This window comes from Meleagris gallopavo, chromosome Z (genome assembly GCF_905368555.1).
Source record: "Meleagris gallopavo chromosome Z, MGAL_WU_HG_1.1, whole genome shotgun sequence".
NCBI classification, from domain to species: Eukaryota; Metazoa; Chordata; class Aves; order Galliformes; family Phasianidae; genus Meleagris; species Meleagris gallopavo.
This window is the reverse complement of record NC_139435.1, coordinates 66,926,832-66,950,827: the sequence shown is the minus strand read 5'-3', so window position 1 is coordinate 66,950,827 and position 23,996 is coordinate 66,926,832. Positions and strand designations below refer to the sequence as shown.

The window sequence follows — 23,996 nt, the reverse complement described above, 5'->3', positions numbered from 1 at the left end:
GCATGGAACTGTATCTCCTGTGTGAAACTTATCATTTACATCTTTATGATTCAGAAATAAATGCCTTGGAGCTCACAAGCCTATGAGCAAAACAGCTGCTGAGCTGACAGCGAGTCTTCATCTTCCTCCTCTGCTCTGCTGCGGCCCCCTCCGGCCTCACAGCAGAAACACGAAAGTCTGGGCAGTCCAGCCGCTCTCAGGCCCACTTCCAAAGCTTTCTGGGTAAGCAGGCACACACATTCCCTCTCCATCTGGGGAGTCTGGTCTACGCCATTGCAACCAGGGGCCTGGAACCAGCCCCGCCCGGGCGGGGCAGCGGGTCACAGAGGGACCCTTTGTGACCCGTCCCTGTGATACCCAGGGACAGCTGGCACTGACACAGCAGCCCCCCAGTGTCCGGCAGGACAGCGAGGCGACAGGGCAGGAGTGTGCGGGTCTGGCGAGGAGCCCCCGAGCGCAGCCCACGTCGTTTCTCTTTCTCTTTGGCAGTCCCACGGCTGCCCTCTCCCCACCCTCAGCCCTCATCCCACGGGATGGAGAGGAAACCCCCTAAAAAACCCAGGGTGGCCTGGGCCAAGAGTGAGGCTCCCCAGGAGAGAAAACCTCCATCGGAGTTCTACCAGGTGACTGAGGTGCAGTCACTGAATGCTGGTGAGTGAGGGTCCCTCCCCAGCGGGGTGGGCAGAGCTGGGGCAGCGAGTGCCCCCTGCTTGACACCAGGGCCCCTTGTCCTGACAAGCACGGGCAGACTGTGCCAGGGAAGCGGGACCAGGGCTGGAGAAGGCAGAGCTCCTTCCTCTGCTCGCACCTGCCTTTGGCCCCCCTACAGCGCTGCTCACTCTCTTCCTTGGTTAGATGCTGACTGGCTGCCTGTTTATGAAATGGAAAAGGAGGCCGTAAATTGCATCGAAGACTATATCATCTGCAAGGAAAAGGTAATAGCAGCCGTCTCTGTCTTGGCTGTGCCTGCATCTCCGGATGGTCCTTCTGGCTCTGCCTTCAGGCTGCAGCAGGGCTGCTGGCTGGGCAGAGCTGCTGCTGCCCTGCAGGCCTGCCACACTGCTCCACACCTTGCAACACTCAGTCCCCCTGACCGTGGCTCTCTGCGCTCACACTCTTTGGTCTCTTGTGTGCCTGCCAGGATCTGGTGCAGAAGATGCAGTTCCTGAACTGCATCTGCTCACTGTGCAGCACTGCTGGAAAAGAGGGCTTGACAGAGGGCCTGGATGTCTTCTGCTTCCTAAACGATCTGTCAGAGAACATCGAGGTGAGGGGACATGGCACCCATGTACCTGCGTCCTTGAGGAGCACAGGGCGTGGGAAGAGGGAGGCAGGGACATTATGCACAGACACCGATGTGCCCCAGATGGGACTCGAGGTGCTGCTGAGACCTCAGCAGTGGAGGTGGACAGCAGCATCTGTGTGCCAGCGTTGGTCAAAGGGCACTGGGGCTACTCAGGCTCTACCAGCCAGTGCCGGGTTTGCTGGTGCTGGGTGCTGGTGGCTACCGGGTGCTGGTGGCTGCCGGGTGCCATTCCAGTTGTGCTTTGCAGGCTCTATTGCACGAGGAGCCCAGGGAGCAGCTGAGCACAGCACTGAGATACCACTGCATGAATGCTATTGCTGTCTTGAGGTACCTACCCAGCCCCTGGTTTTGCCAGCACATCCCCAGGGCACGGTCCTGGTGGCCCTGACGCAGCTCCCCGCTGGGTCTTGGCTCTTGCCCCAAACCTGGTGGCATCAGGACTGTCCTCTGACCCAGGCCAGCCTCGTGGAGGAGGAGGTGCCTCCTGGCAGAGCTCCCCATCCATCCCAGGGAGCCCTGTCCAGGGGAGGACCTGTTCCACCCCTGCCTCAGCACAGAGGCACTGCTCCTAACATCAAGGTCTCCCTACTTGCAGTGAAGTGAACGCAATTTCAGAAGATGAAATGCTACATCTCTTAAACGTCTGCTGCAATGTCATCTTCTACCTTCCCCCAAGGAAGGTCTTGAACATTTGCCTCTACGACCATGTACGTACCAGGTGTAACTACTGAACTTCAGGCCTCTGGGCTGCTCCCTAGATTCTTTGAGTCCAGAGGTTAAGAAAGATCCTTGCGGGGCAGGCTCCTGGCCTTGCTGCCCCTCACCCCTTACCTCTCATGCCCTGGGCCCAGCAACATCATGTGCTTGTAGCCCAGTCTGCGCACAGCGGCTTTGTGGCTCTGCAGCCCCTGTGTGTGGATGTGTGGTTGTCCTTCCTTGGTAGCCAGAGAGGTTCACAGCAATCTCCTGGTGGTGAGAGCGACCTCTGAAAGACTTCCACAACCCACTGTTCTCTTTACAGACCCTGAAAGCTATGGACAACATGCTGCAGATCATGCTAGACAGCCATCTCACCAGCAGCATCGATAATTGGCTGCGGAGAATCTTCGAGGTCTGTCTATTGTAGAGCTCTGCCCCCAGAGGTCCCTTTGGTAGAATTTGAGCCTTCTCCTTGGAAACGGCTCTGGCAGCAGCTGGAGCCAACACGCGGCCCTAGTGGCAGTAGCCCCATGATGGGCTTGGCTCGAGCTCAGGGGAAGCCTGGATGGATGCTGTGGTTCCAGCCAGGAGCTCGGCAGACCTGCTTCTGCTGGAATGAGCATCAGCAGCTCCCAGGCTAACCAGCAGCTCCTCTCCTCACAGTTGCTGAAGTCCTTCACCTCCTCCGGGGTCAAAATTGTGCGTGAGAGGGCCAAGAAGCAGATCTGGAAGCTTTGTGGTTTCATGGTCAGCACTTTCAGGGTGCGGGTAAGGAGACATGAGCATTCCAGCCTGCTCTCTCTGCCTCTTTTTGTACCCCAGAGCTGCCTCTACAGCTTAGGGATACCTGAGAGACAAGCTTGGGCACAGGTGGGGGCCCACAGCATGTTTCTGCCCTGAAGCAAGTGTCTTCTTTTGCCCTTTTCCTCTGGTCTTCTCCCTCCACACCATGTTCTCACACTCAGTCTGACTTGTCTTCTCTCCCTTTTCTCCCTCCTACCATAGCTGCTTAGAAAACTCCTCGACGCTTCTCAGACTACAGGCATCGTCCTCACAACCCTTGAAAAGACCATTGCTGACTGCAGCTCTGAGGACAAGGAGTATGCCAGGATTATACTGGATTTGGTTTTGAAAGACCCTTGCACCTGGATGACAGAAGTAAGCACTCAGAAGCTCTTGGGCATCTGTAGCCTTTTTAAGCCAACACAGATCACTGGGAAGAGCAGTAATCTCAGTGGCAGCAGGGCAAATGGCTGCAGTACAGCAGCAGCAGTATTCTCCTTCTGTCCTCCCAACAGGTACCAGAGATTCTGAAGTTCATCTGCAGAAAGCTGAAAAGAAACAGCGTGTCAGTTCAAGCAATCCTCTCTTCAGTGCTTGACGTGCTGGCTTGCCAGTTTCCAAGAGATGTGTTAACAAGCGTGTTGACCCAACTACCACACAGTGACAGGTATCAGCCCTGACACCGCGCATATTTGTTCCCTGAGAAGGACTCAGAGATGCTCCTGCTGCCAGAGCCAAGGAAAGCTGCAGGACAGTCCAGGGAGCAGGCGCTCCATCCCACTGTACTTTCCAGTGCCGGTGGGCCACTCAAGGCTGCATCAGCTCACACCCACCAAGGCAGCCCAGAGCCCCCATTTGGCTCCTGCCCTGCCCTTTTGGGAAGGCCACCTCAGCCCCTCTTGCCCCCAGGCCATCTCAAGCACACAGGGTGGCAGAGCCAGGGGTGCAGCACAGCCTGGGGCCTGCTGGACCTGTCTGAGCCATGGCGCTGTGGCTGAGGCAGCCCTGCTGACAGCATTGCTCCTTCTTTGCAGCGCTACCCTGGAGATCTGGAAGATGGTGCTTACCATGCCAGAATCTTCAGAGAAAATCTTGGATGAACTGTGCAGCGTTCTCCACGACAAACAGCCACGCAGGATCACCACAATGGGGCTGGGCTTCCTTCGTCTTACTGTGAGTTACTGGACAAGGCACCATGCTGTCCTTCAGGGCTCTCTTTGCTCAGCTCCCTGTCTCCCGCTGCCTCCTCCCCAGGCTGGAAACTTGGGGCAGGGCAGGGCAGGGGCAGAGCTGGGGCTGTGGCTTAGGCAAGGGAGAAGCACGGCCTCTGCACAGACTGAGTAGGAGTGGGAAGCTCTGCTATGACCTGGTGGGGTGGCTGGGGGAGCACTTGAGGCACAGGCACCCCATGCTGGAAACCTGTTGCACTGTTTTGCATGACTGCACAGCGCCTTTGTGCAGAGTGTGACTCTGAAGCATCTCCTTTTGCATCAGCCATACCAATGATATGCTCTCCCCTCCACTGCTGTTTGGGATATGAAGCTGTTTTAAACCAGCAAAAAGCAACGGGAATGGCAGCAATAGCAGTGGCTGGGGCGCAAATGTCTGCAGTGACAGCAGCGTTCTCCCCATGTTCTTGCAACAGCTGCCAGACATTCTGGGATCCATCCAGAGAAGTCTGCGAAGGAACAGCAAATCACGTCAGAAGACGCTCTTCTCGCTGCTTGACATTCTGACCATCCAGTTTCCCGGAGAGGTCCTGAGGAGTGTTTTGATCGACTTTCCCCAGTGTGACAGGTACCAGCTCAGACAGCCCTGCATGTTTGTTCCATGAGGAGAGCAGAGCTCAGAGACGCTCCTGCTGTCAGAGCCAAGGAAAGCTGCAGGACACCCCCGAGGAGCAGGCGCTCCATCCCACTGTGCTTTCCAGTGCCGGTGGGCCGCTCAGGACTGCAGCAGCCAATGCTGACCACGGCAGGCCAAAACCTCTTGTCAGGCTCCTGCCCTGGCCCTCGAGGAAGACCATCTCAGCCCCTCCTGCTTGCCCAGGCCAGGCCACCAGGCCTCCCCAAGCACGTGGAGTGGCAGGGCCAGGGCTGCAGCACAGCCTGGGGTCTTCCGGGCCTGCCTGAGCCATGGCGCTGTGGCTGAGCCAGCCCTGCTGACACAGCATTGCTCTTTCTTTGCAGCATTACCCTGGACATTTGGAACAGCATGCTTCCCGTGCTGGAATCTTCAGAGAGGATCTTGGACGAACTGAGCAATGTTCTCCAGGACCATCAGCTGTGCAAGATATTTAACATCACCACAGCGGAATTGGGCCTCCTTCGCTTCACTGTGAGTTACTGGACAAGGCACCATGCTCTCCTTCTGGGCTCTCTTTGCCCAGCTTCCTGCCTCCCACTACCTTGCTCCCCAGACTGGAAACCTGAGACAGGGCTTTTGCAGCGTCAGAGCCACGGCTGGGGCCGGGGAGAGCCATTGCCTCCATGCAGGCTGCGCAGGCTTTAGTGCCCATCACCACCAAAATCTGGAGTTATTTTTGTGCCAAATCTTCCAAGTCAATCACGACTCAAAGAGTGTGGGGGGTCAGAGGGCAGGAGGAGCAGGCCAGAAAGTCATTCAGCATAGCGCTAGGCCTGGCACACAGAGGGATGGTGGGGCCCTCCAAAGGCGCTGCTGCCCCAGGCCAGGCTGTGTCTCCCCAGTGCCCAGCCCTGAGCCGCAAGAGGAGCCAGGAAGTGCAGGGTGCAGGGAGTCGTGCTGCCTCTGCCTGGCTCTCATTGCTGCCTTTGTTTCAGATGATGCGCCCTACTGATGACATCCTGAAAGAGCTGTGTAAGCCAGCAGTCCTGCAGAGGCTTCTCAAGATTGAAAGCCTGCCACTGCTCTGGCTGGTGCTCAGAGGCCTGGACCTGCTGTCCGAGAGACCTGAGATGGTGAGCAGGACCTAGTCAAAATGCAGCCTTCCTGTTGGCACTGGGGTGGTGGGCAACACTGTGCCTTGGCCTTGCCCAAGACCCATGAGTTGGGGTGATGGCTGCGGTGGGGCATGGTGGCTGCCTGGGGAGATTTCCAGGAGCTTTCCAGATGGGTTACCTGGGGGCCTGTTGGAAAAGGGGGTGGCCGAGCAGGGGGCATGGCGTTCTTGCTCACCTGCCCTCCTTCTCCTACCTTCCCCATCACGATAAGTGCGCGCCTGCCCAGAGTCTGGCGCTGCCATTCGTGTGGCAGCTGCCAGCAAGCAAAGTGTGTGGCTGGTGCTCTGTAATCAGAGCTTTTAAGCCACTGTTGTCTTGATGAAAAGAAAATTGTATGTTTTGTACAGGTAAGAGAAATACGGGCCCTGCTTCCAGACATCATGGAGACCCAGCAGTTTGCCAACACGCCCGTTACTCTGAAGGTGCTGAACATCTTCAGAAATGTAATGCGCCATCTGGGGAAGAGGCATGCCAGTCCCATTGCTCTGGAGCTGGCTGAGAAGATTCTGCCTCTTTTTAATCATGTAAGTCTGCTTAGTGGGAGTGGGAGGCTGAGCTCCCTGGGTGGGTGCTCAACCGGAGAGCCTTCTCATTTCTTTGCCTCTCCTGCTCTCGAGAATGAGATGTCTTCTGGGCTCTGCAGCCCAGCAGGCCTTGTCTTGGCAGCACACCTTGGTTGTTCTTGGTGGTGTGAGGCCCCTGTGCCTCTGGCCCAGTTGTGCCAAGCATCTTCTGCCAAAGGTTTCTTTAAAACCCTCCAGTGCTCCCTCCTCTACCCACACCAGGCATTCTCTCCAGGAGCCATAGGAGGGAGCTGGGGGCTGAGTGGGCAGCGTGTGCCCTGGAGGCACTGCCGAGGGCCAGCCCTGTCTCCTGATCGTCCTGGTGCCTGAGGAGCTCTCCTTTAACCTGGTGGGGTGGCTGGGGGAACACTCTGAGGCACAGGCATCCCGTGCTGGAAACCTGTTTCAGTGCTTTGCACGACTGCACAGCGCCTTTGTGCAGAGTGTGTCTCCAAAGCATCTCCTTTCACATCAGCCATGCCTACGCTCATGCTCACCACGGGCAGTGAGAGTGCGTTGCTGAGGTCCGCCTGTTCTCCTCCCTCAGGTATCAAGTGAAGTACGAGAGTGTTCCATCCGCCTCTTCAAAGATTTAATGGACGCTGTGCTGTGGTATAAGAAGGGAAACATTAAGGAGACCGTCCACAGTGTCCTGCTGCCTCTGCTGTTTCACATGAGTGACGAGACCCCGAGCGTAGCACAGGTACAAATGACAGACCTGACCAGTATGCAGGCGAGGGTGTGCCGACACCTCAGCGGTGGCAGCGATGGGAACGGAGAGTGAGTTCAGCAAGAACTCAAATGCTGGGAAGTGTGTCTGTGGTGTCATCTCCCTGCATCTGTTGTTGTGTAGGCATCTGGGGAAGCCCTCGTGGCTTGTGCAAAATTCCTGAAGTGGAAGGAGCTCAAGCAGCGGGCCCGGGAGGAGTACATAGCGGCGATCAGGAGGTGTTTGGTGAGGACAATCACACAGCGCCCAGCTTTTTGCTGGGGGAAAGGGGATGCTGGCAGGAGGGGTTGCACCAGCATCTGGGGAGGCTCTGCAAGTCCCATGCCTTTCTGCTCTTCTCCAGCTGCACCAGGACAAGAGGACAGTGGAAGGATACCTGTGGCAGAGCCTTCCATACCTGAAGGATTCTCAGACTTCCATACGATGCGAGGCTGTCACATTCATCAGTGAGCCCAACCCCCGGGTCCCTCTTTGGGCCCTGCCCTGGCAGCAAGGCGCAGCCCTGCAGCCCCCAGATACAGCCTGCCCGTGCTAGCAGCCCCAACAGGAGCCGTGCTCAGGTCCCTCCTCAGGCACCATCCCTGTCTGCGGCACAGGAGGGGAAGCAGCTGGGCTGGCTGAGCTGCAGTCTGCGCTCCGGGGAGCATATTGGGGAGTGGGGGTCTGACGAGAGCTCTTTTCCCTAGGGCTGGCTGTGCAGCACTCCCGGGAACAAAGTGAGGACATGCTGAATGAAATCTGCAATGGTGAGTGAGGGCAGTGCTGTGTGTGCTGGGGCTGGGAGCAGAGGTAGAGCCTGGGCAGCATGCAGCTGTGCCTTGCCCTGCTGCAAGGAAATGCTGCAGGGGCAGAGGAGCATTCCTGGGGCAGGGGGGGCACTCCTGAGCAGTGGCTACCAGCTGATCCCTCAGTCTCATGTGCTCCTCAGGGCCTGGAGGAGCAATGAGTGGGGATGATGTGGTCAGGAGGGGATGCTGGTGGCTCTCTGCAAGTCGGTGGGTTTCATCTCTGCTCTGTTTCCTTCCGTTGCAGCCCTTCAGCCTTTGGAAAATGACATCCATCTGGCAGTCCGTTCCGTGGCAGCCGAGACAATAGAGATGCTGAGACATCAAAGGCAGCAGGAGTCATCAGTACGGAGTAGGCTTGCAGCACTTTGCTGCTGGCCTTGCACAGCCATCTGAAATGTAATTCTAGTACAGTGACGTTGCCATGACATGCATTCCTGTCATGCAAGACAGACCCCCTTAACAACGCAAGGAGCCCAGGAGCACGGACATCTGGAGACAAAGAACAGGAACCTAGCTGGTTGAACTGGGTCTATAGTGAGTGACTGACAAAGGCAAAAAGTACACCAGAAAGCCTTTGCGAGGAAGACTTGGAGAAGACCTCTGCCTGTGACCTCCAGAGAGCAGCATGCATGCGCGCAGAGGCAGAACATATCAAGATGATTTCCCCAACCTAATTGGAACATTATGATGAGATCTTGGAACTGCTCAAGCAACCTGTTGTGTCATCTTATCCATATCTATATACCAACTATATCTATATACCAACAAATGTTTTGCTGTGCGAGTTAGGAGTCATCATCCTCGCACCCAGCACTATAATAAACATACCTACTTTATAACCTTACATGCTTTATGGGGTTTGATTCTGTGCATCACATCTGTCCTTACAAGGAAGACTCGGACTGCAAAGCTGTTCCATCGGTGTCCTCCTGTGCTGAGCTTACATGCAAGGTTTCTGCAGCGGTGGGCTATAGGAGTGCATCCTCAGCACGTCTGCTGACGATACTCAGCTGGGAAATGCTGTTGATTCTCTCCAGGGGGACGAGAGGCCTCGGGTGGGGATACAGATCCTTTGGAGAACTGGACAATCAGCAACAGCCTGCAGCTCCACTGAAGAAAAGAAAAAAATTCCCAAACCGGCATCATCATTCCTAAGAGCCTCGTGGCCTTTCTTCAAGGTCTGCCAAGGCCACCACCCGCCCCCCCCGCCCCCTCCCCCATGTACAAAATAAGACTAACTTCATGGCGGACACATACGCAGCCTTGAGCAAGATACCTGCTCATTTTGCTGGGCCTGTGACAGATACGGAGCAGGAAACTAATGGTTCTCCTAGCTGCTTGCAAAGCTGAGGTGCTGGGAAGCAAAGCTCCTGCCTGCTCAGAGTGCTGTGTGCCTGAGCATGAGCGTCATGTGGAATAAGACAAATGGGTTTGTATTTCAAGGGGAAAAAACATCTTTTCTTATATCTTGGAGACCCAGAAATCCAGACTCAGAGCTCTATCTTTGGTTTTCTGTTTGCTTTTCAAAATGGGGGAAAGAATGATTCTGCAAACCTTCTTTGCTAACATACATCTCTTACAATAACAATAATATTATTTGTACTACTACTAATGAAATCAGCTCAACAACAATAAAACGGATGATGTATAAATGTGCAGGGAGAAGAGTCACTTGAGGAAATTTCTCAATGAACTGAATTGGTACTCTGGTGGGAAGCCCTTTTACACAAGGACAGAGGGAGGAAAGACTGAGCTGGAACATTACAGCACTGGTAAAGAAATAGAAAGCAGGAGATACAGGAGAGCAAGGAGTTTGGATGGCATCATGGGCCACCTACATGGCAAATGGTCAGGCATTTGCATATAGATGGCATTTGCTTGGCTATAAAGAATAGAGAGGGAAGGGGTTGGTAGGCTGTAGCTGTGACTGCTTAAGCAAAGACTGCCATCAGAGATACACGGAGCTGCACGATGTACCAAACGAGCAAACACAGCATGCATTGAATTGAAGGGTAAGATTTTGCTGAGCTCTCATCTACCTGTGGCAATAACCTACTTGTAACAGAAATCCTCGCTCTGTGTCTTTGTGCTACTGACTTTCCTACTACTCACCCTGACTTCTTCTTCCTGCTTTACTTTGTGAAATAATCCATTCCTTTTGGCACTCTGAGTTTTCTGTCTCAATAGCAAATCTCAATAACATGACAAGGTTGCTAGCAAAAACTTTTGGACAAGAGCAGTCCAAAGACCAGATGTAAAAACAATGTCTTCCTAAAGGATGGTGCTCTGTCATCAAAACAGGCAGACCTGGTGGCCAAGAAGCTGGATGTGAGCCAGCAGTGTGCACTTGCAGGCCGGAAGGCCAACCTTTGCTCTGGGCTGCATTAAAAAAGAGGTGGTCAGCAGGGAGAGTGAGGTAATTGTCCCCCTCTGCTCAGATCTTGCGAGGCTCCATCTGCAGTACTGCGTCCAGATAAAGGGCCCCCAGTACAGGAAGGACGTGGAGCTCTTTGAGCGGGTCCAGAGGAGGGCCACTGAGATGATCAGAGGGCTGGAGCACCTCTCCTATGAGGAAAGGTTGGGGGAACTGGGCTCCTCTTGCAGAAGTGGGTTTTTATGTCACTTCTTCGTAAATCCTTCATGCTCGTGTAGCTAACTCCACAAGGTACTGTGCAATCAATGCAAGTCACTTACTCCAAGTGGCAGCAGTGGCATGATGGGTGGAGGGAACCTTCCCTTTAAACATTTAGCACCGGCAGTTGAGGTGCTAAAAGGAGCTGTGTATCAGTACCTATTGATTTCTCTGGGAGCAGCTCAAACCCCCTCCTTTTCAGTCATACTATAATACTTTTCAGACCCTCAGTGTACTCGACTCCAGAATCCAAGAGGTCGGCCTCAGGTATCTCCTGGGGCCTCTGTCCAGCAGCAGTCTAGAGGATGTTTTTTACATCGTGTCCCATCCTTACTGGCCCCACGGTCACGGCTCCACCTATCTCCTGTTTAATTTGCTCAGTAGCACTTAAAACTAGTATTCTTCTGCGTCACCTGAAGAAGAGCTTTGTAAGCAATGAGGCTGTAGTTCAGATCATGCATTCTCCAGAAGCTTACTATGCCCAGAAAAGATCATGGCTCTTTCTTACGAGAGCGGTGAGACATAGCTGTAATCTTGTTGACCACATCCGCTGGGATGTGACGATGCTCATCTTGCCATGTTACATGAACAGCAAAGTTGGTCCATACAAGCCAGAGGTGCCTAGGAGTTTGCTCTGCTTGCCAGCAAGCACCAAAGTCTATTGTACTCCTTTTTGGCTTGAAATTACAAAGCTAGCAATCCAATCTCCTGACACAATGTGAGCAATGGCTTCTTTGACCTGACCTATACATCTGAGTGCCTACAGACAGATCTCATGACAAGATTAGAGCAGCTGCATGCCAAAAGTCTGCTCCGCTAAGTGTATTTAGCAGAGTATTTGCAGTGTGCTGGATGAAGTACTTGCTTTTATCCTAAAGGATTTTCATGCATCTAGAAACCCAGCTTTTTTGCTCTCCTTAAATTAGCCCCTTGCAAACTAGTTTGGTCAACTAAAACGACTCTTAGTGAATCCAGTAGATCTGCTGGAAGGTGTCAAAACAAAGAAACAGAAACTGCCTATAGCCAAGGTACAGAGTTCTTTTTCAAAGAATCGCAGAATCCTTAAGGTTGGAATAGACCTCTAAATTCATCAAGTCCAACCCTAGACCATCCCCACCATGCCCACTAGCCAAGTTCATCAGAGACACCTCTCCATGTCTCTTGAACACGTCCAGGGCTCGTGACTCCACAGCCTTCCTGGGCAGCTCTTCCAAGGCATACATTTCTCTGGTATGACTGGGCTTCCGAAAGTCCAGCAGAGACATGATCAAATTTTTGAGCTGAAAGTCTGATTGCAACATCCCACTTGAAAATCTGCAGTGATGTCAACTGAAAATGGAGTGGCAAACAAAAACTGATGTTTTTTTCCAGAATTCAAAGAGAAATGATGGTGAGCCAGAAACAAAATTCAGAATGTTGATGAATCAAGCTCTTGCTACCTACTATGGAGAAGTGCTTTGAAACATATTTTCTGTACTCTCTTCTCCGACTAAAAGGTCTGTCCAATGAATTTTCCCTCTTCTAACATTTTTAAAAGTCTGGATCATTGACACATAAAATGCACAGTTTCAGCAATCTGTTGAGAACATCACGTTCAAAAACATTATTTTCTTGTCCAAGAGAATACAGGCAGCTGCCTGGGAAAAGACATTACTTTATTCTAGCCAGCACAATCCCTACACTGGAAGCCTGGGATAGATTTATATAAGCCCTAGTTCCTCTAGGTGTGCACTGATGAAAATCAGTGTTACCTTGGGGAAATCATCTGAGCGTTTTTGTGCATTTTGTGTCAGTGAAGAAACATGACCAAAAAAACCCCCCAACTACAAAACAAAGAGAACGGGATCAATCTTTAGACCTGGCCACAAAAGACCACATTTGCCAGCCTCTTAGAGCCTTCATCTCCTATTAATAAAAATCCATGTGTATGTCTTTATTTTTACTCATGTAGTAATCACATTTATGTAGGAAACACGTGTATATGTCTCATCAACCATGTGATTTTCTAGATAGCTGGTAGGTACCCTCAGTTTTTATACAGTATTTCTTTGCTATTTTGAGCAAACCTCAGACTTGATTTTTTTAGAGCATTCCCTGAAGGAGCAATATTTGAGAACCCAGCTGCAAAACTGCAAGCATGTTTCACCCTTCTTAACAGATGGAACTAGCGTAGAGCAATACCACTTTGTTTATCAGCAACGCTGCGCTCGCAGCTGTAGCTTCAGCCTGGCCATGGTCAGGCAAAGAATACGCTTGTTACTGAGCAAGACATGCAAACCTCTGTAGAAGTGCACATTTCTCCAGTCATGACCTACCATCTTTCTTGCCTGCCTCTTTTAATGTTTTCAGTTGCTGCAGAGGACCACTGGCTGGGCACTCAGAGTTTGCCCAGCTTCAGGACAACATGTAAACACGTTTTAGTTCATATTTGGGTTCCACTTTTGTGACCTTATTCACTAAGTGCTAGGGAGGCAAGACCAGAATTGCAGACGGGATGGAATATAGTCATAGCAAAACATGGCCCGTGCCAGAAATAACAGCCAAAATCCATGGAATCATTCTGTGGTTTATACTGAAACCCAAATGTCCCTATCTTGTATCAACAATCTCAGGAATTGTAGACAACAAACAACACAGGAGTTCCCTTTTGCACTTATTGCCATTCCTCCTGGCTCAAATCAGGTCCTCATTCCAGCCAGAGCTCAATACCTTGACGTTGGTTTTCCATATCGCTGCCTGAAGGCCACAACAGATCTGAAATGGGCTGCATTTGAAGTGAATCAGTGGGCAAAAGGGAAAATAGACAGTCTTTGCGTGTGGGTATGCGTATGGGAACGGGCAATAGAGACTATTACCAGAGTCTTTTCTTAGGGCAAAGAACATATGTGTATCTATCCATATGTTTCTGGAAGGACAGTAGATTACTTCTTGCACCGCAGGCTAGCAGGGCTTATTTCTTGTTTGCTTCAGGTTTTGTTTTTGTTTTTGTTTTCTTTGCTTATTTGTTTGTTTGTTTGTTTGTTTGTTTAAAGTAGAACAGCAGCTTGTCTACAGAAGGTGTGGGGCAAGTTTTTGTATCTTCTGTCACAGCGGATGAAGGATTATCTGCTGGCCCTAAAATCTGGGCAGAGCTGACCTAAGCCGTGTAGTCAGTGATAGGTGATCTGTAGGGCAGAGAACAAAAATATGAAACAAAGCAAACTAGAGAATAGCCTCCTTGTCATTTATTTTCAAGAAAGAAACAGTCAGAACTCAAGCAGAAACAGGCTTGATAGGGATGCAGAGCACAGAAATCCTGTGCTGTGAGAAAGAAGATGGCTGAGTCTAGCAAACAAAGCCTGACACGCAGGTGAGGTGAGGTAAGGTCTGAGGTGCAATATGGTGGCTTCCAGCAATCGTGTGTGTTCTCAGCACAGCCAGGGGAGTGAAACTGCTATTTGAATTGAAGGACAGTGCTCCACAATTGCCACAACAGGATAAGCTGCCACTAATTAAACTTGGAGAACGAGAAGTAATAGCCTAAAAGATGAACATAGGAAGTTCCGTTCTAAGATGTGGAAGACCTTCTGTACGGTAAGGGTGATGGAGCGCTGGAACAGGTTGCCCTGAGAGGCTGTGGAGTCTCCTTCTATGGAGATATCCAAGGCCTGGCAGGACGCCTACCTAAGTGACCTGTTGTAGGGTATCTGCTGTAGCAGGGGGGCCGGACTTGATGATCTCTTGAGGTCCATTCCAACCCCTGTGATTCCGTGAGGACTTTAGCCTGCCAAGAGATGCAGACCTGGGACAAGCTACAGAAGCATAGTGCAGTGGGGGAGAGTACAGAAGAAGGGAACTATTTCTCTTCTGAGAAAGAAATAGTTGACATAAAGCTCGATATAAAGCATTAAAATGCAGCTGTCTCCAGAACTCAAGAAGCGACTTGCTGGTTCTGACCAGTGGTGCCATGTCTGTGTTTTCAATGTTTTCCCAATTATTTAAATAGATTAAGAAAGCGTCAAAGATTTAAATCGATATGAGCATGTTGTTTTACTGCTGCAAATAGGTGCATTTTGTAAAATGCACCAGAGCAGAACAAGGAAACCATGGGTTTTCAGTAATGGAAGGATGATCTTCAGATCCTGCTGATGTGACTTGGCCAGTTTTTTCTGAGGAAAACCAGTCCTACGGAACCTGGCCAGTTGCCCAGCAGCTGTCACATAAACTTCTGAAGAAGACATTTACTTTCACACCGCATCAAGTGTTCCACCACAATCATCTCTCTCCATATTTGAATTTCCCATTATCTTTCCTTGATTTTCCAATCATGTAAAGAGAAGTAATCCATTATACACCTTGGTGGAAACTCACAATAACTAATAACGCCTCAAAGTGGGTCAACTGTGTCTACTTCATCGGCTTTGAGTTCAACTACGAACAGTTGAATGGAACAGCAACTTAACACAGGCTGCACATAAAGCTATAACCAAAAAATGACATGCATCATCAAAATTTCATCATCAAAATTTCTTATTAGAAGCATCACTTTTTAAAATATTTTCTTGTGAGACAGTGTCTTTGTGTGACAGGCTTTGACTGTTTGTAGCTGGAGGTTTTACATGTCAGCAAGCTCAAATGTGATGGATAAAAAATGATTTAGGCACTCAGGATATACAGAACCGAGAAAAGCTTGCTGTTGCATCCTCACTCACAAAAAAAAAAAAAAAAAAACACCCAACAAATATTAGTCATCTAGTTTTCAAGCAGACCATCTAAAAATATGAAAATTGTGCCAACCCAGACAATCTAGAATCCAAAGAACCAGAGTTTATGTATGGTCTGCAAAGTTACCAGATCTTCAGTTAAAATCTTGCATTATTCTCTTCTGATTGTTTTGTGGCTCCGTAAGGCTTCTTATGCCTTAATATCAGTATTAACAGTTCAGTTTAACTTGATTTCTATGTCTGTATGAAGTACAGTGAAGACAAGTATCAAAGCTGACTGAATTGCATTGCGGAAGTCCTGCCCAGGTGGCATCAAGATGTTCCCAATTATTTGAAAGCGTATTGTCAGCTAAACAGAAATAAAGGCATGGAACTGTATCTCCTGTGTGAAACTTATCATTTACATCTTTATGATTCAGAAATAAATGCCTTGGAGCTCACAAGCCTATGAGCAAAACAGCTGCTGAGCTGACAGCGAGTCTTCATCTTCCTCCTCTGCTCTGCTGCGGCCCCCTCCGGCCTCACAGCAGAAACACGAAAGTCTGGGCAGTCCAGCCGCTCTCAGGCCCACTTCCAAAGCTTTCTGGGTAAGCAGGCACACACATTCCCTCTCCATCTGGGGAGTCTGGTCTACGCCATTGCAACCAGGGGCCTGGAACCAGCCCCGCCCGGGCGGGGCAGCGGGTCACAGAGGGACCCTTTGTGACCCGTCCCTGTGATACCCAGGGACAGCTGGCACTGACACAGCAGCCCCCCAGTGTCCGGCAGGACAGCGAGGCGACAGGGCAGGAGTGTGCGGGTCTGGCGAGGAGCCCCCGAGCGCAGCCCACGTCGTTTCTCTTTCTCTTTGGCAGTCCCACGGCTGCCCTCTCCCCACCCTCAGCCCTCATCCCACGGGATGGAGAGGAAACCCCCTAAAAAACCCAGGGTGGCCTGGGCCAAGAGTGAGGCTCCCCAGGAGAGAAAACCTCCATCGGAGTTCTACCAGGTGACTGAGGTGCAGTCACTGAATGCTGGTGAGTGAGGGTCCCTCCCCAGCGGGGTGGGCAGAGCTGGGGCAGCGAGTGCCCCCTGCTTGACACCAGGGCCCCTTGTCCTGACAAGCACGGGCAGACTGTGCCAGGGAAGCGGGACCAGGGCTGGAGAAGGCAGAGCTCCTTCCTCTGCTCGCACCTGCCTTTGGCCCCCCTACAGCGCTGCTCACTCTCTTCCTTGGTTAGATGCTGACTGGCTGCCTGTTTATGAAATGGAAAAGGAGGCCGTAAATTGCATCGAAGACTATATCATCTGCAAGGAAAAGGTAATAGCAGCCGTCTCTGTCTTGGCTGTGCCTGCATCTCCGGATGGTCCTTCTGGCTCTGCCTTCAGGCTGCAGCAGGGCTGCTGGCTGGGCAGAGCTGCTGCTGCCCTGCAGGCCTGCCACACTGCTCCACACCTTGCAACACTCAGTCCCCCTGACCGTGGCTCTCTGCGCTCACACTCTTTGGTCTCTTGTGTGCCTGCCAGGATCTGGTGCAGAAGATGCAGTTCCTGAACTGCATCTGCTCACTGTGCAGCACTGCTGGAAAAGAGGGCTTGACAGAGGGCCTGGATGTCTTCTGCTTCCTAAACGATCTGTCAGAGAACATCGAGGTGAGGGGACATGGCACCCATGTACCTGCGTCCTTGAGGAGCACAGGGCGTGGGAAGAGGGAGGCAGGGACATTATGCACAGACACCGATGTGCCCCAGATGGGACTCGAGGTGCTGCTGAGACCTCAGCAGTGGAGGTGGACAGCAGCATCTGTGTGCCAGCGTTGGTCAAAGGGCACTGGGGCTACTCAGGCTCTACCAGCCAGTGCCGGGTTTGCTGGTGCTGGGTGCTGGTGGCTGCCGGGTGCTGGTGGCTGCCGGGTGCCATTCCAGTTGTGCTTTGCAGGCTCTATTGCACGAGGAGCCCAGGGAGCAGCTGAGCACAGCACTGAGATACCACTGCATGAATGCTATTGCTGTCTTGAGGTACCTACCCAGCCCCTGGTTTTGCCAGCACATCCCCAGGGCACGGTCCTGGTGGCCCTGACGCAGCTCCCCGCTGGGTCTTGGCTCTTGCCCCAAACCTGGTGGCATCAGGACTGTCCTCTGACCCAGGCCAGCCTCGTGGAGGAGGAGGTGCCTCCTGGCAGAGCTCCCCATCCATCCCAGGGAGCCCTGTCCAGGGGAGGACCTGTTCCACCCCTGCCTCAGCACAGAGGCACTGCTCCTAACATCAAGGTCTCCCTACTTGCAGTGAAGTGAACGCAATTTCAGAAGATGAAATGCTACATCTCTTAAACGTCTGCTGCAATGTCATCTTCTACCTTCCCCCAAGGAAGGTCTTGAACATTTGCCTCTACGACCATGTACGTACCAGGTGTAACTACTGAACTTCAGGCCTCTGGGCTGCTCCCTAGATTCTTTGAGTCCAGAGGTTAAGAAAGATCCTTGCGGGGCAGGCTCCTGGCCTTGCTGCCCCTCACCCCTTACCTCTCATGCCCTGGGCCCAGCAACATCATGTGCTTGTAGCCCAGTCTGCGCACAGCGGCTTTGTGGCTCTGCAGCCCCTGTGTGTGGATGTGTGGTTGTCCTTCCTTGGTAGCCAGAGAGGTTCACAGCAATCTCCTGGTGGTGAGAGCGACCTCTGAAAGACTTCCACAACCCACTGTTCTCTTTACAGACCCTGAAAGCTATGGACAACATGCTGCAGATCATGCTAGACAGCCATCTCACCAGCAGCATCGATAATTGGCTGCGGAGAATCTTCGAGGTCTGTCTATTGTAGAGCTCTGCCCCCAGAGGTCCCTTTGGTAGAATTTGAGCCTTCTCCTTGGAAACGGCTCTGGCAGCAGCTGGAGCCAACACGCGGCTCTAGTGGCAGTAGCCCCATGATGGGCTTGGCTCGAGCTCAGGGGAAGCCTGGATGGATGCTGTGGTTCCAGCCAGGAGCTCGGCAGACCTGCTTCTGCTGGAATGAGCATCAGCAGCTCCCAGGCTAACCAGCAGCTCCTCTCCTCACAGTTGCTGAAGTCCTTCACCTCCTCCGGGGTCAAAATTGTGCGTGAGAGGGCCAAGAAGCAGATCTGGAAGCTTTGTGGTTTCATGGTCAGCACTTTCAGGGTGCGGGTAAGGAGACATGAGCATTCCAGCCTGCTCTCTCTGCCTCTTTTTGTACCCCAGAGCTGCCTCTACAGCTTAGGGATACCTGAGAGACAAGCTTGGGCACAGGTGGGGGCCCACAGCATGTTTCTGCCCTGAAGCAAGTGTCTTCTTTTGCCCTTTTCCTCTGGTCTTCTCCCTCCACACCATGTTCTCACACTCAGTCTGACTTGTCTTCTCTCCCTTTTCTCCCTCCTACCATAGCTGCTTAGAAAACTCCTCGACGCTTCTCAGACTACAGGCATCGTCCTCACAACCCTTGAAAAGACCATTGCTGACTGCAGCTCTGAGGACAAGGAGTATGCCAGGATTATACTGGATTTGGTTTTGAAAGACCCTTGCACCTGGATGACAGAAGTAAGCACTCAGAAGCTCTTGGGCATCTGTAGCCTTTTTAAGCCAACACAGATCACTGGGAAGAGCAGTAATCTCAGTGGCAGCAGGGCAAATGGCTGCAGTACAGCAGCAGCAGTATTCTCCTTCTGTCCTCCCAACAGGTACCAGAGATTCTGAAGTTCATCTGCAGAAAGCTGAAAAGAAACAGCGTGTCAGTTCAAGCAATCCTCTCTTCAGTGCTTGACGTGCTGGCTTGCCAGTTTCCAAGAGATGTGTTAACAAGCGTGTTGACCCAACTACCACACAGTGACAGGTATCAGCCCTGACACCGCGCATATTTGTTCCCTGAGAAGGACTCAGAGATGCTCCTGCTGCCAGAGCCAAGGAAAGCTGCAGGACAGTCCAGGGAGCAGGCGCTCCATCCCACTGTACTTTCCAGTGCCGGTGGGCCACTCAAGGCTGCATCAGCTCACACCCACCAAGGCAGCCCAGAGCCCCCATTTGGCTCCTGCCCTGCCCTTTTGGGAAGGCCACCTCAGCCCCTCTTGCCCCCAGGCCATCTCAAGCACACAGGGTGGCAGAGCCAGGGGTGCAGCACAGCCTGGGGCCTGCTGGACCTGTCTGAGCCATGGCGCTGTGGCTGAGGCAGCCCTGCTGACAGCATTGCTCCTTCTTTGCAGCGCTACCCTGGAGATCTGGAAGATGGTGCTTACCATGCCAGAATCTTCAGAGAAAATCTTGGATGAACTGTGCAGCGTTCTCCACGACAAACAGCCACGCAGGATCACCACAATGGGGCTGGGCTTCCTTCGTCTTACTGTGAGTTACTGGACAAGGCACCATGCTGTCCTTCAGGGCTCTCTTTGCTCAGCTCCCTGTCTCCCGCTGCCTCCTCCCCAGGCTGGAAACTTGGGGCAGGGCAGGGCAGGGGCAGAGCTGGGGCTGTGGCTTAGGCAAGGGAGAAGCACGGCCTCTGCACAGACTGAGTAGGAGTGGGAAGCTCTGCTATGACCTGGTGGGGTGGCTGGGGGAGCACTTGAGGCACAGGCACCCCGTGCTGGAAACCTGTTGCACTGTTTTGCATGACTGCACAGCGCCTTTGTGCAGAGTATGACTCTGAAGCATCTCCTTTTGCATCAGCCATACCAATGATATGCTCTCCCCTCCACTGCTGTTTGGGATATGAAGCTGTTTTAAACCAGCAAAAAGCAACGGGAATGGCAGCAATAGCAGTGGCTGGGGCGCAAATGTCTGCAGTGACAGCAGCGTTCTCCCCATGTTCTTGCAACAGCTGCCAGACATTCTGGGATCCATCCAGAGAAATCTGCGAAGGAACAGCAAATCACGTCAGAAGACGCTCTTCTCGCTGCTTGACATTCTGACCATCCAGTTTCCCGGAGAGGTCCTGAGGAGTGTTTTGATCGACTTTCCCCAGTGTGACAGGTACCAGCTCAGACAGCCCTGCATGTTTGTTCCATGAGGAGAGCAGAGCTCAGAGACGCTCCTGCTGTCAGAGCCAAGGAAAGCTGCAGGACACCCCCGAGGAGCAGGCGCTCCATCCCACTGTGCTTTCCAGTGCCGGTGGGCCGCTCAGGACTGCAGCAGCCAATGCTGACCACGGCAGGCCAAAACCTCTTGTCAGGCTCCTGCCCTGGCCCTCGAGGAAGACCATCTCAGCCCCTCCTGCTTGCCCAGGCCAGGCCACCAGGCCTCCCCAAGCACGTCGAGTGGCAGGGCCAGGGCTGCAGCACAGCCTGGGGTCTTCCGGGCCTGCCTGAGCCATGGCGCTGTGGCTGAGCCAGCCCTGCTGACACAGCATTGCTCTTTCTTTGCAGCACTACCCTGGACATTTGGAACAGCATGCTTCCCGTGCTGGAATCTTCAGAGAGGATCTTGGACGAACTGAGCAATGTTCTCCAGGACCATCAGCTGTGCAAGATATTTAACATCACCACAGCGGAATTGGGCCTCCTTCGCTTCACTGTGAGTTACTGGACAAGGCACCATGCTCTCCTTCTGGGCTCTCTTTGCCCAGCTTCCTGCCTCCCACTACCTTGCTCCCCAGACTGGAAACCTGAGACAGGGCTTTTGCAGCGTCAGAGCCACGGCTGGGGCCGGGGAGAGCCATTGCCTCCATGCAGGCTGCGCAGGCTTTAGTGCCCATCACCACCAAAATCCGGAGTTATTTTTGTGCCAAATCTTCCAAGTCAATCACGACTCAAAGAGTGTGGGGGGTCAGAGGGCAGGAGGAGCAGGCCAGAAAGTCATTCAGCATAGCGCTAGGCCTGGCACACAGAGGGATGGTGGGGCCCTCCAAAGGCGCTGCTGCCCCAGGCCAGGCTGTGTCTCCCCAGTGCCCAGCCCTGAGCCGCAAGAGGAGCCAGGAAGTGCAGGGTGCAGGGAGTCGTGCTGCCTCTGCCTGGCTCTCATTGCTGCCTTTGTTTCAGATGATGCGCCCTACTGATGACATCCTGAAAGAGCTGTGTAAGCCAGCAGTCCTGCAGAGGCTTCTCAAGATTGAAAGCCTGCCACTGCTCTGGCTGGTGCTCAGAGGCCTGGACCTGCTGTCCGAGAGACCTGAGATGGTGAGCAGGACCTAGTCAAAATGCAGCCTTCCTGTTGGCAGCCTGGCGCTGGGGTGGTGGGCAACACTGTGCCTTGGCCTTGCCCAAGACCCATGAGTTGGGGTGATGGCTGCGGTGGGGCATGGTGGCTGCCTGGGGAGATTTCCAGGAGCTTTCCAGATGGGTTACCTGGGGGCCTGTTGGAAAAGGGGGTGGCCGAGCAGGGGGCATGGCGTCCTTGCTCACCTGCCCTCCTTCTCCTACCTTCCCCATCACGATAAGTGCGCGCCTGCCCAGAGTCTGGCGCTGCCATTCGTGTGGCAGCTGCCAGCAAGCAAAGTGTGTGGCTGGTGCTCTGTAATCAGAGCTTTTAAGCCACTGTTGTCTTGATGAAAAGAAAATTGTATGTTTTGTACAGGTAAGAGAAATACGGGCCCTGCTTCCAGACATCATGGAGACCCAGCAGTTTGCCAACACGCCCGTTACTCTGAAGGTGCTGAACATCTTCAGAAATGTAATGCGCCATCTGGGGAAGAGGCATGCCAGTCCCATTGCTCTGGAGCTGGCTGAGAAGATTCTGCCTCTTTTTAATCATGTAAGTCTGCTTAGTGGGAGTGGGAGGCTGAGCTCCCTGGGTGGGTGCTCAACCGGAGAGCCTTCTCATTTCTTTGCCTCTCCTGCTCTCGAGAATGAGATGTCTTCTGGGCTCTGCAGCCCAGCAGGCCTTGTCTTGGCAGCACACCTTGGTTGTTCTTGGTGGTGTGAGGCCCCTGTGCCTCTGGCCCAGTTGTGCCAAGCATCTTCTGCCAAAGGTTTCTTTAAAACCCTCCAGTGCTCCCTCCTCTACCCACACCAGGCATTCTCTCCAGGAGCCATAGGAGGGAGCTGGGGGCTGAGTGGGCAGCGTGTGCCCTGGAGGCACTGCCGAGGGCCAGCCCTGTCTCCTGATCGTCCTGGTGCCTGAGGAGCTCTCCTTTAACCTGGTGGGGTGGCTGGGGGAACACTCTGAGGCACAGGCATCCCGTGCTGGAAACCTGTTTCAGTGCTTTGCACGACTGCACAGCGCCTTTGTGCAGAGTGTGTCTCCAAAGCATCTCCTTTCACATCAGCCATGCCTACGCTCATGCTCACCACGGGCAGTGAGAGTGCGTTGCTGAGGTCCGCCTGTTCTCCTCCCTCAGGTATCAAGTGAAGTACGAGAGTGTTCCATCCGCCTCTTCAAAGATTTAATGGACGCTGTGCTGTGGTATAAGAAGGGAAACATTAAGGAGACCGTCCACAGTGTCCTGCTGCCTCTGCTGTTTCACATGAGTGACGAGACCCCGAGCGTAGCACAGGTACAAATGACAGACCTGACCAGTATGCAGGCGAGGGTGTGCCGACACCTCAGCGGTGGCAGCGATGGGAACGGAGAGTGAGTTCAGCAAGAACTCAAATGCTGGGAAGTGTGTCTGTGGTGTCATCTCCCTGCATCTGTTGTTGTGTAGGCATCTGGGGAAGCCCTCGTGGCTTGTGCAAAATTCCTGAAGTGGAAGGAGCTCAAGCAGCGGGCCCGGGAGGAGTACATAGCGGCGATCAGGAGGTGTTTGGTGAGGACAATCGCACAGCGCCCACCTTTTTGCTGGGGGAAAGGGGATGCTGGCAGGAGGGGTTGCACCAGCATCTGGGGAGGCTCTGCAAGTCCCATGCCTTTCTGCTCTTCTCCAGCTGCACCAGGACAAGAGGACAGTGGAAGGATACCTGTGGCAGAGCCTTCCATACCTGAAGGATTCTCAGACTTCCATACGATGCGAGGCTGTCACATTCATCAGTGAGCCCAACCCCCGGGTCCCTCTTTGGGCCCTGCCCTGGCAGCAAGGCGCAGCCCTGCAGCCCCCAGATACAGCCTGCCCGTGCTAGCAGCCCCAACAGGAGCCGTGCTCAGGTCCCTCCTCAGGCACCATCCCTGTCTGCGGCACAGGAGGGGAAGCAGCTGGGCTGGCTGAGCTGCAGTCTGCGCTCCGGGGAGCATATTGGGGAGTGGGGGTCTGACGAGAGCTCTTTTCCCTAGGGCTGGCTGTGCAGCACTCCCGGGAACAAAGTGAGGAAATGCTGAATGAAATCTGCAATGGTGAGTGAGGGCAGTGCTGTGTGTGCTGGGGCTGGGAGCAGAGGTAGAGCCTGGGCAGCATGCAGCTGTGCCTTGCCCTGCTGCAAGGAAATGCTGCAGGGGCAGAGGAGCATTCCTGGGGCAGGGGGGGCACTCCTGAGCAGTGGCTACCAGCTGATCCCTCAGTCTCATGTGCTCCTCAGGGCCTGGAGGAGCAATGAGTGGGGATGATGTGGTCAGGAGGGGATGCTGGTGGCTCTCTGCAAGTCGGTGGGTTTCATCTCTGCTCTGTTTCCTTCCGTTGCAGCCCTTCAGCCTTTGGAAAATGACATCCATCTGGCAGTCCGTTCCGTGGCAGCCGAGACAATAGAGATGCTGAGACATCAAAGGCAGCAGGAGTCATCAGTACAGAGTAGGCTTGCAGCACTTTGCTGCTGGCCTTGCACAGCCATCTGAAATGTAATTCTAGTACAGTGACGTTGCCATGACATGCATTCCTGTCATGCAAGACAGACCCCCTTAACAACGCAAGGAGCCCAGGAGCACGGACATCTGGAGACAAAGAACAGGAACCTAGCTGGTTGAACTGGGTCTATAGTGAGTGACTGACAAAGGCAAAAAGTACACCAGAAAGCCTTTGCGAGGAAGACT

At 53.1% G+C, this 23,996-nt stretch overlaps 2 protein-coding genes across 2 annotated transcripts; both read left to right on the top strand.

Annotated features, from left to right (window-relative positions):
• Window positions 1-533: 533 nt before the first annotated feature.
• On the top strand, window positions 534-8,394 carry LOC146542356 (uncharacterized). The gene is made up of 17 exons (XM_085213200.1): window positions 534-651; window positions 856-935; window positions 1,142-1,267; window positions 1,554-1,633; window positions 1,902-2,013; window positions 2,328-2,417; window positions 2,669-2,875; window positions 3,011-3,163; window positions 3,304-3,455; window positions 4,978-5,125; window positions 5,590-5,727; window positions 6,117-6,293; window positions 6,880-7,035; window positions 7,186-7,287; window positions 7,406-7,508; window positions 7,749-7,808; window positions 8,095-8,394. Exons 1-17 carry the CDS (start codon window positions 534-536, stop codon window positions 8,241-8,243), a joined length of 2,151 nt encoding a protein of 716 aa, XP_085069326.1. The 3' UTR covers window positions 8,244-8,394.
• A 7,689-nt stretch (window positions 8,395-16,083) lies between these two features.
• On the top strand, window positions 16,084-23,801 carry LOC104915211 (uncharacterized). Its single transcript, XM_085213270.1, has 19 exons — window positions 16,084-16,201; window positions 16,406-16,485; window positions 16,692-16,817; window positions 17,104-17,183; window positions 17,452-17,563; window positions 17,878-17,967; window positions 18,219-18,323; window positions 18,561-18,713; window positions 18,854-19,005; window positions 19,373-19,511; window positions 19,984-20,135; window positions 20,528-20,675; window positions 21,140-21,277; window positions 21,675-21,851; window positions 22,438-22,593; window positions 22,744-22,845; window positions 22,964-23,066; window positions 23,307-23,366; window positions 23,653-23,801. Exons 1-19 carry the CDS (start codon window positions 16,084-16,086, stop codon window positions 23,799-23,801), a joined length of 2,340 nt encoding a protein of 779 aa, XP_085069396.1.
• The last annotated feature ends 195 nt before the right edge of the window (window positions 23,802-23,996 follow it).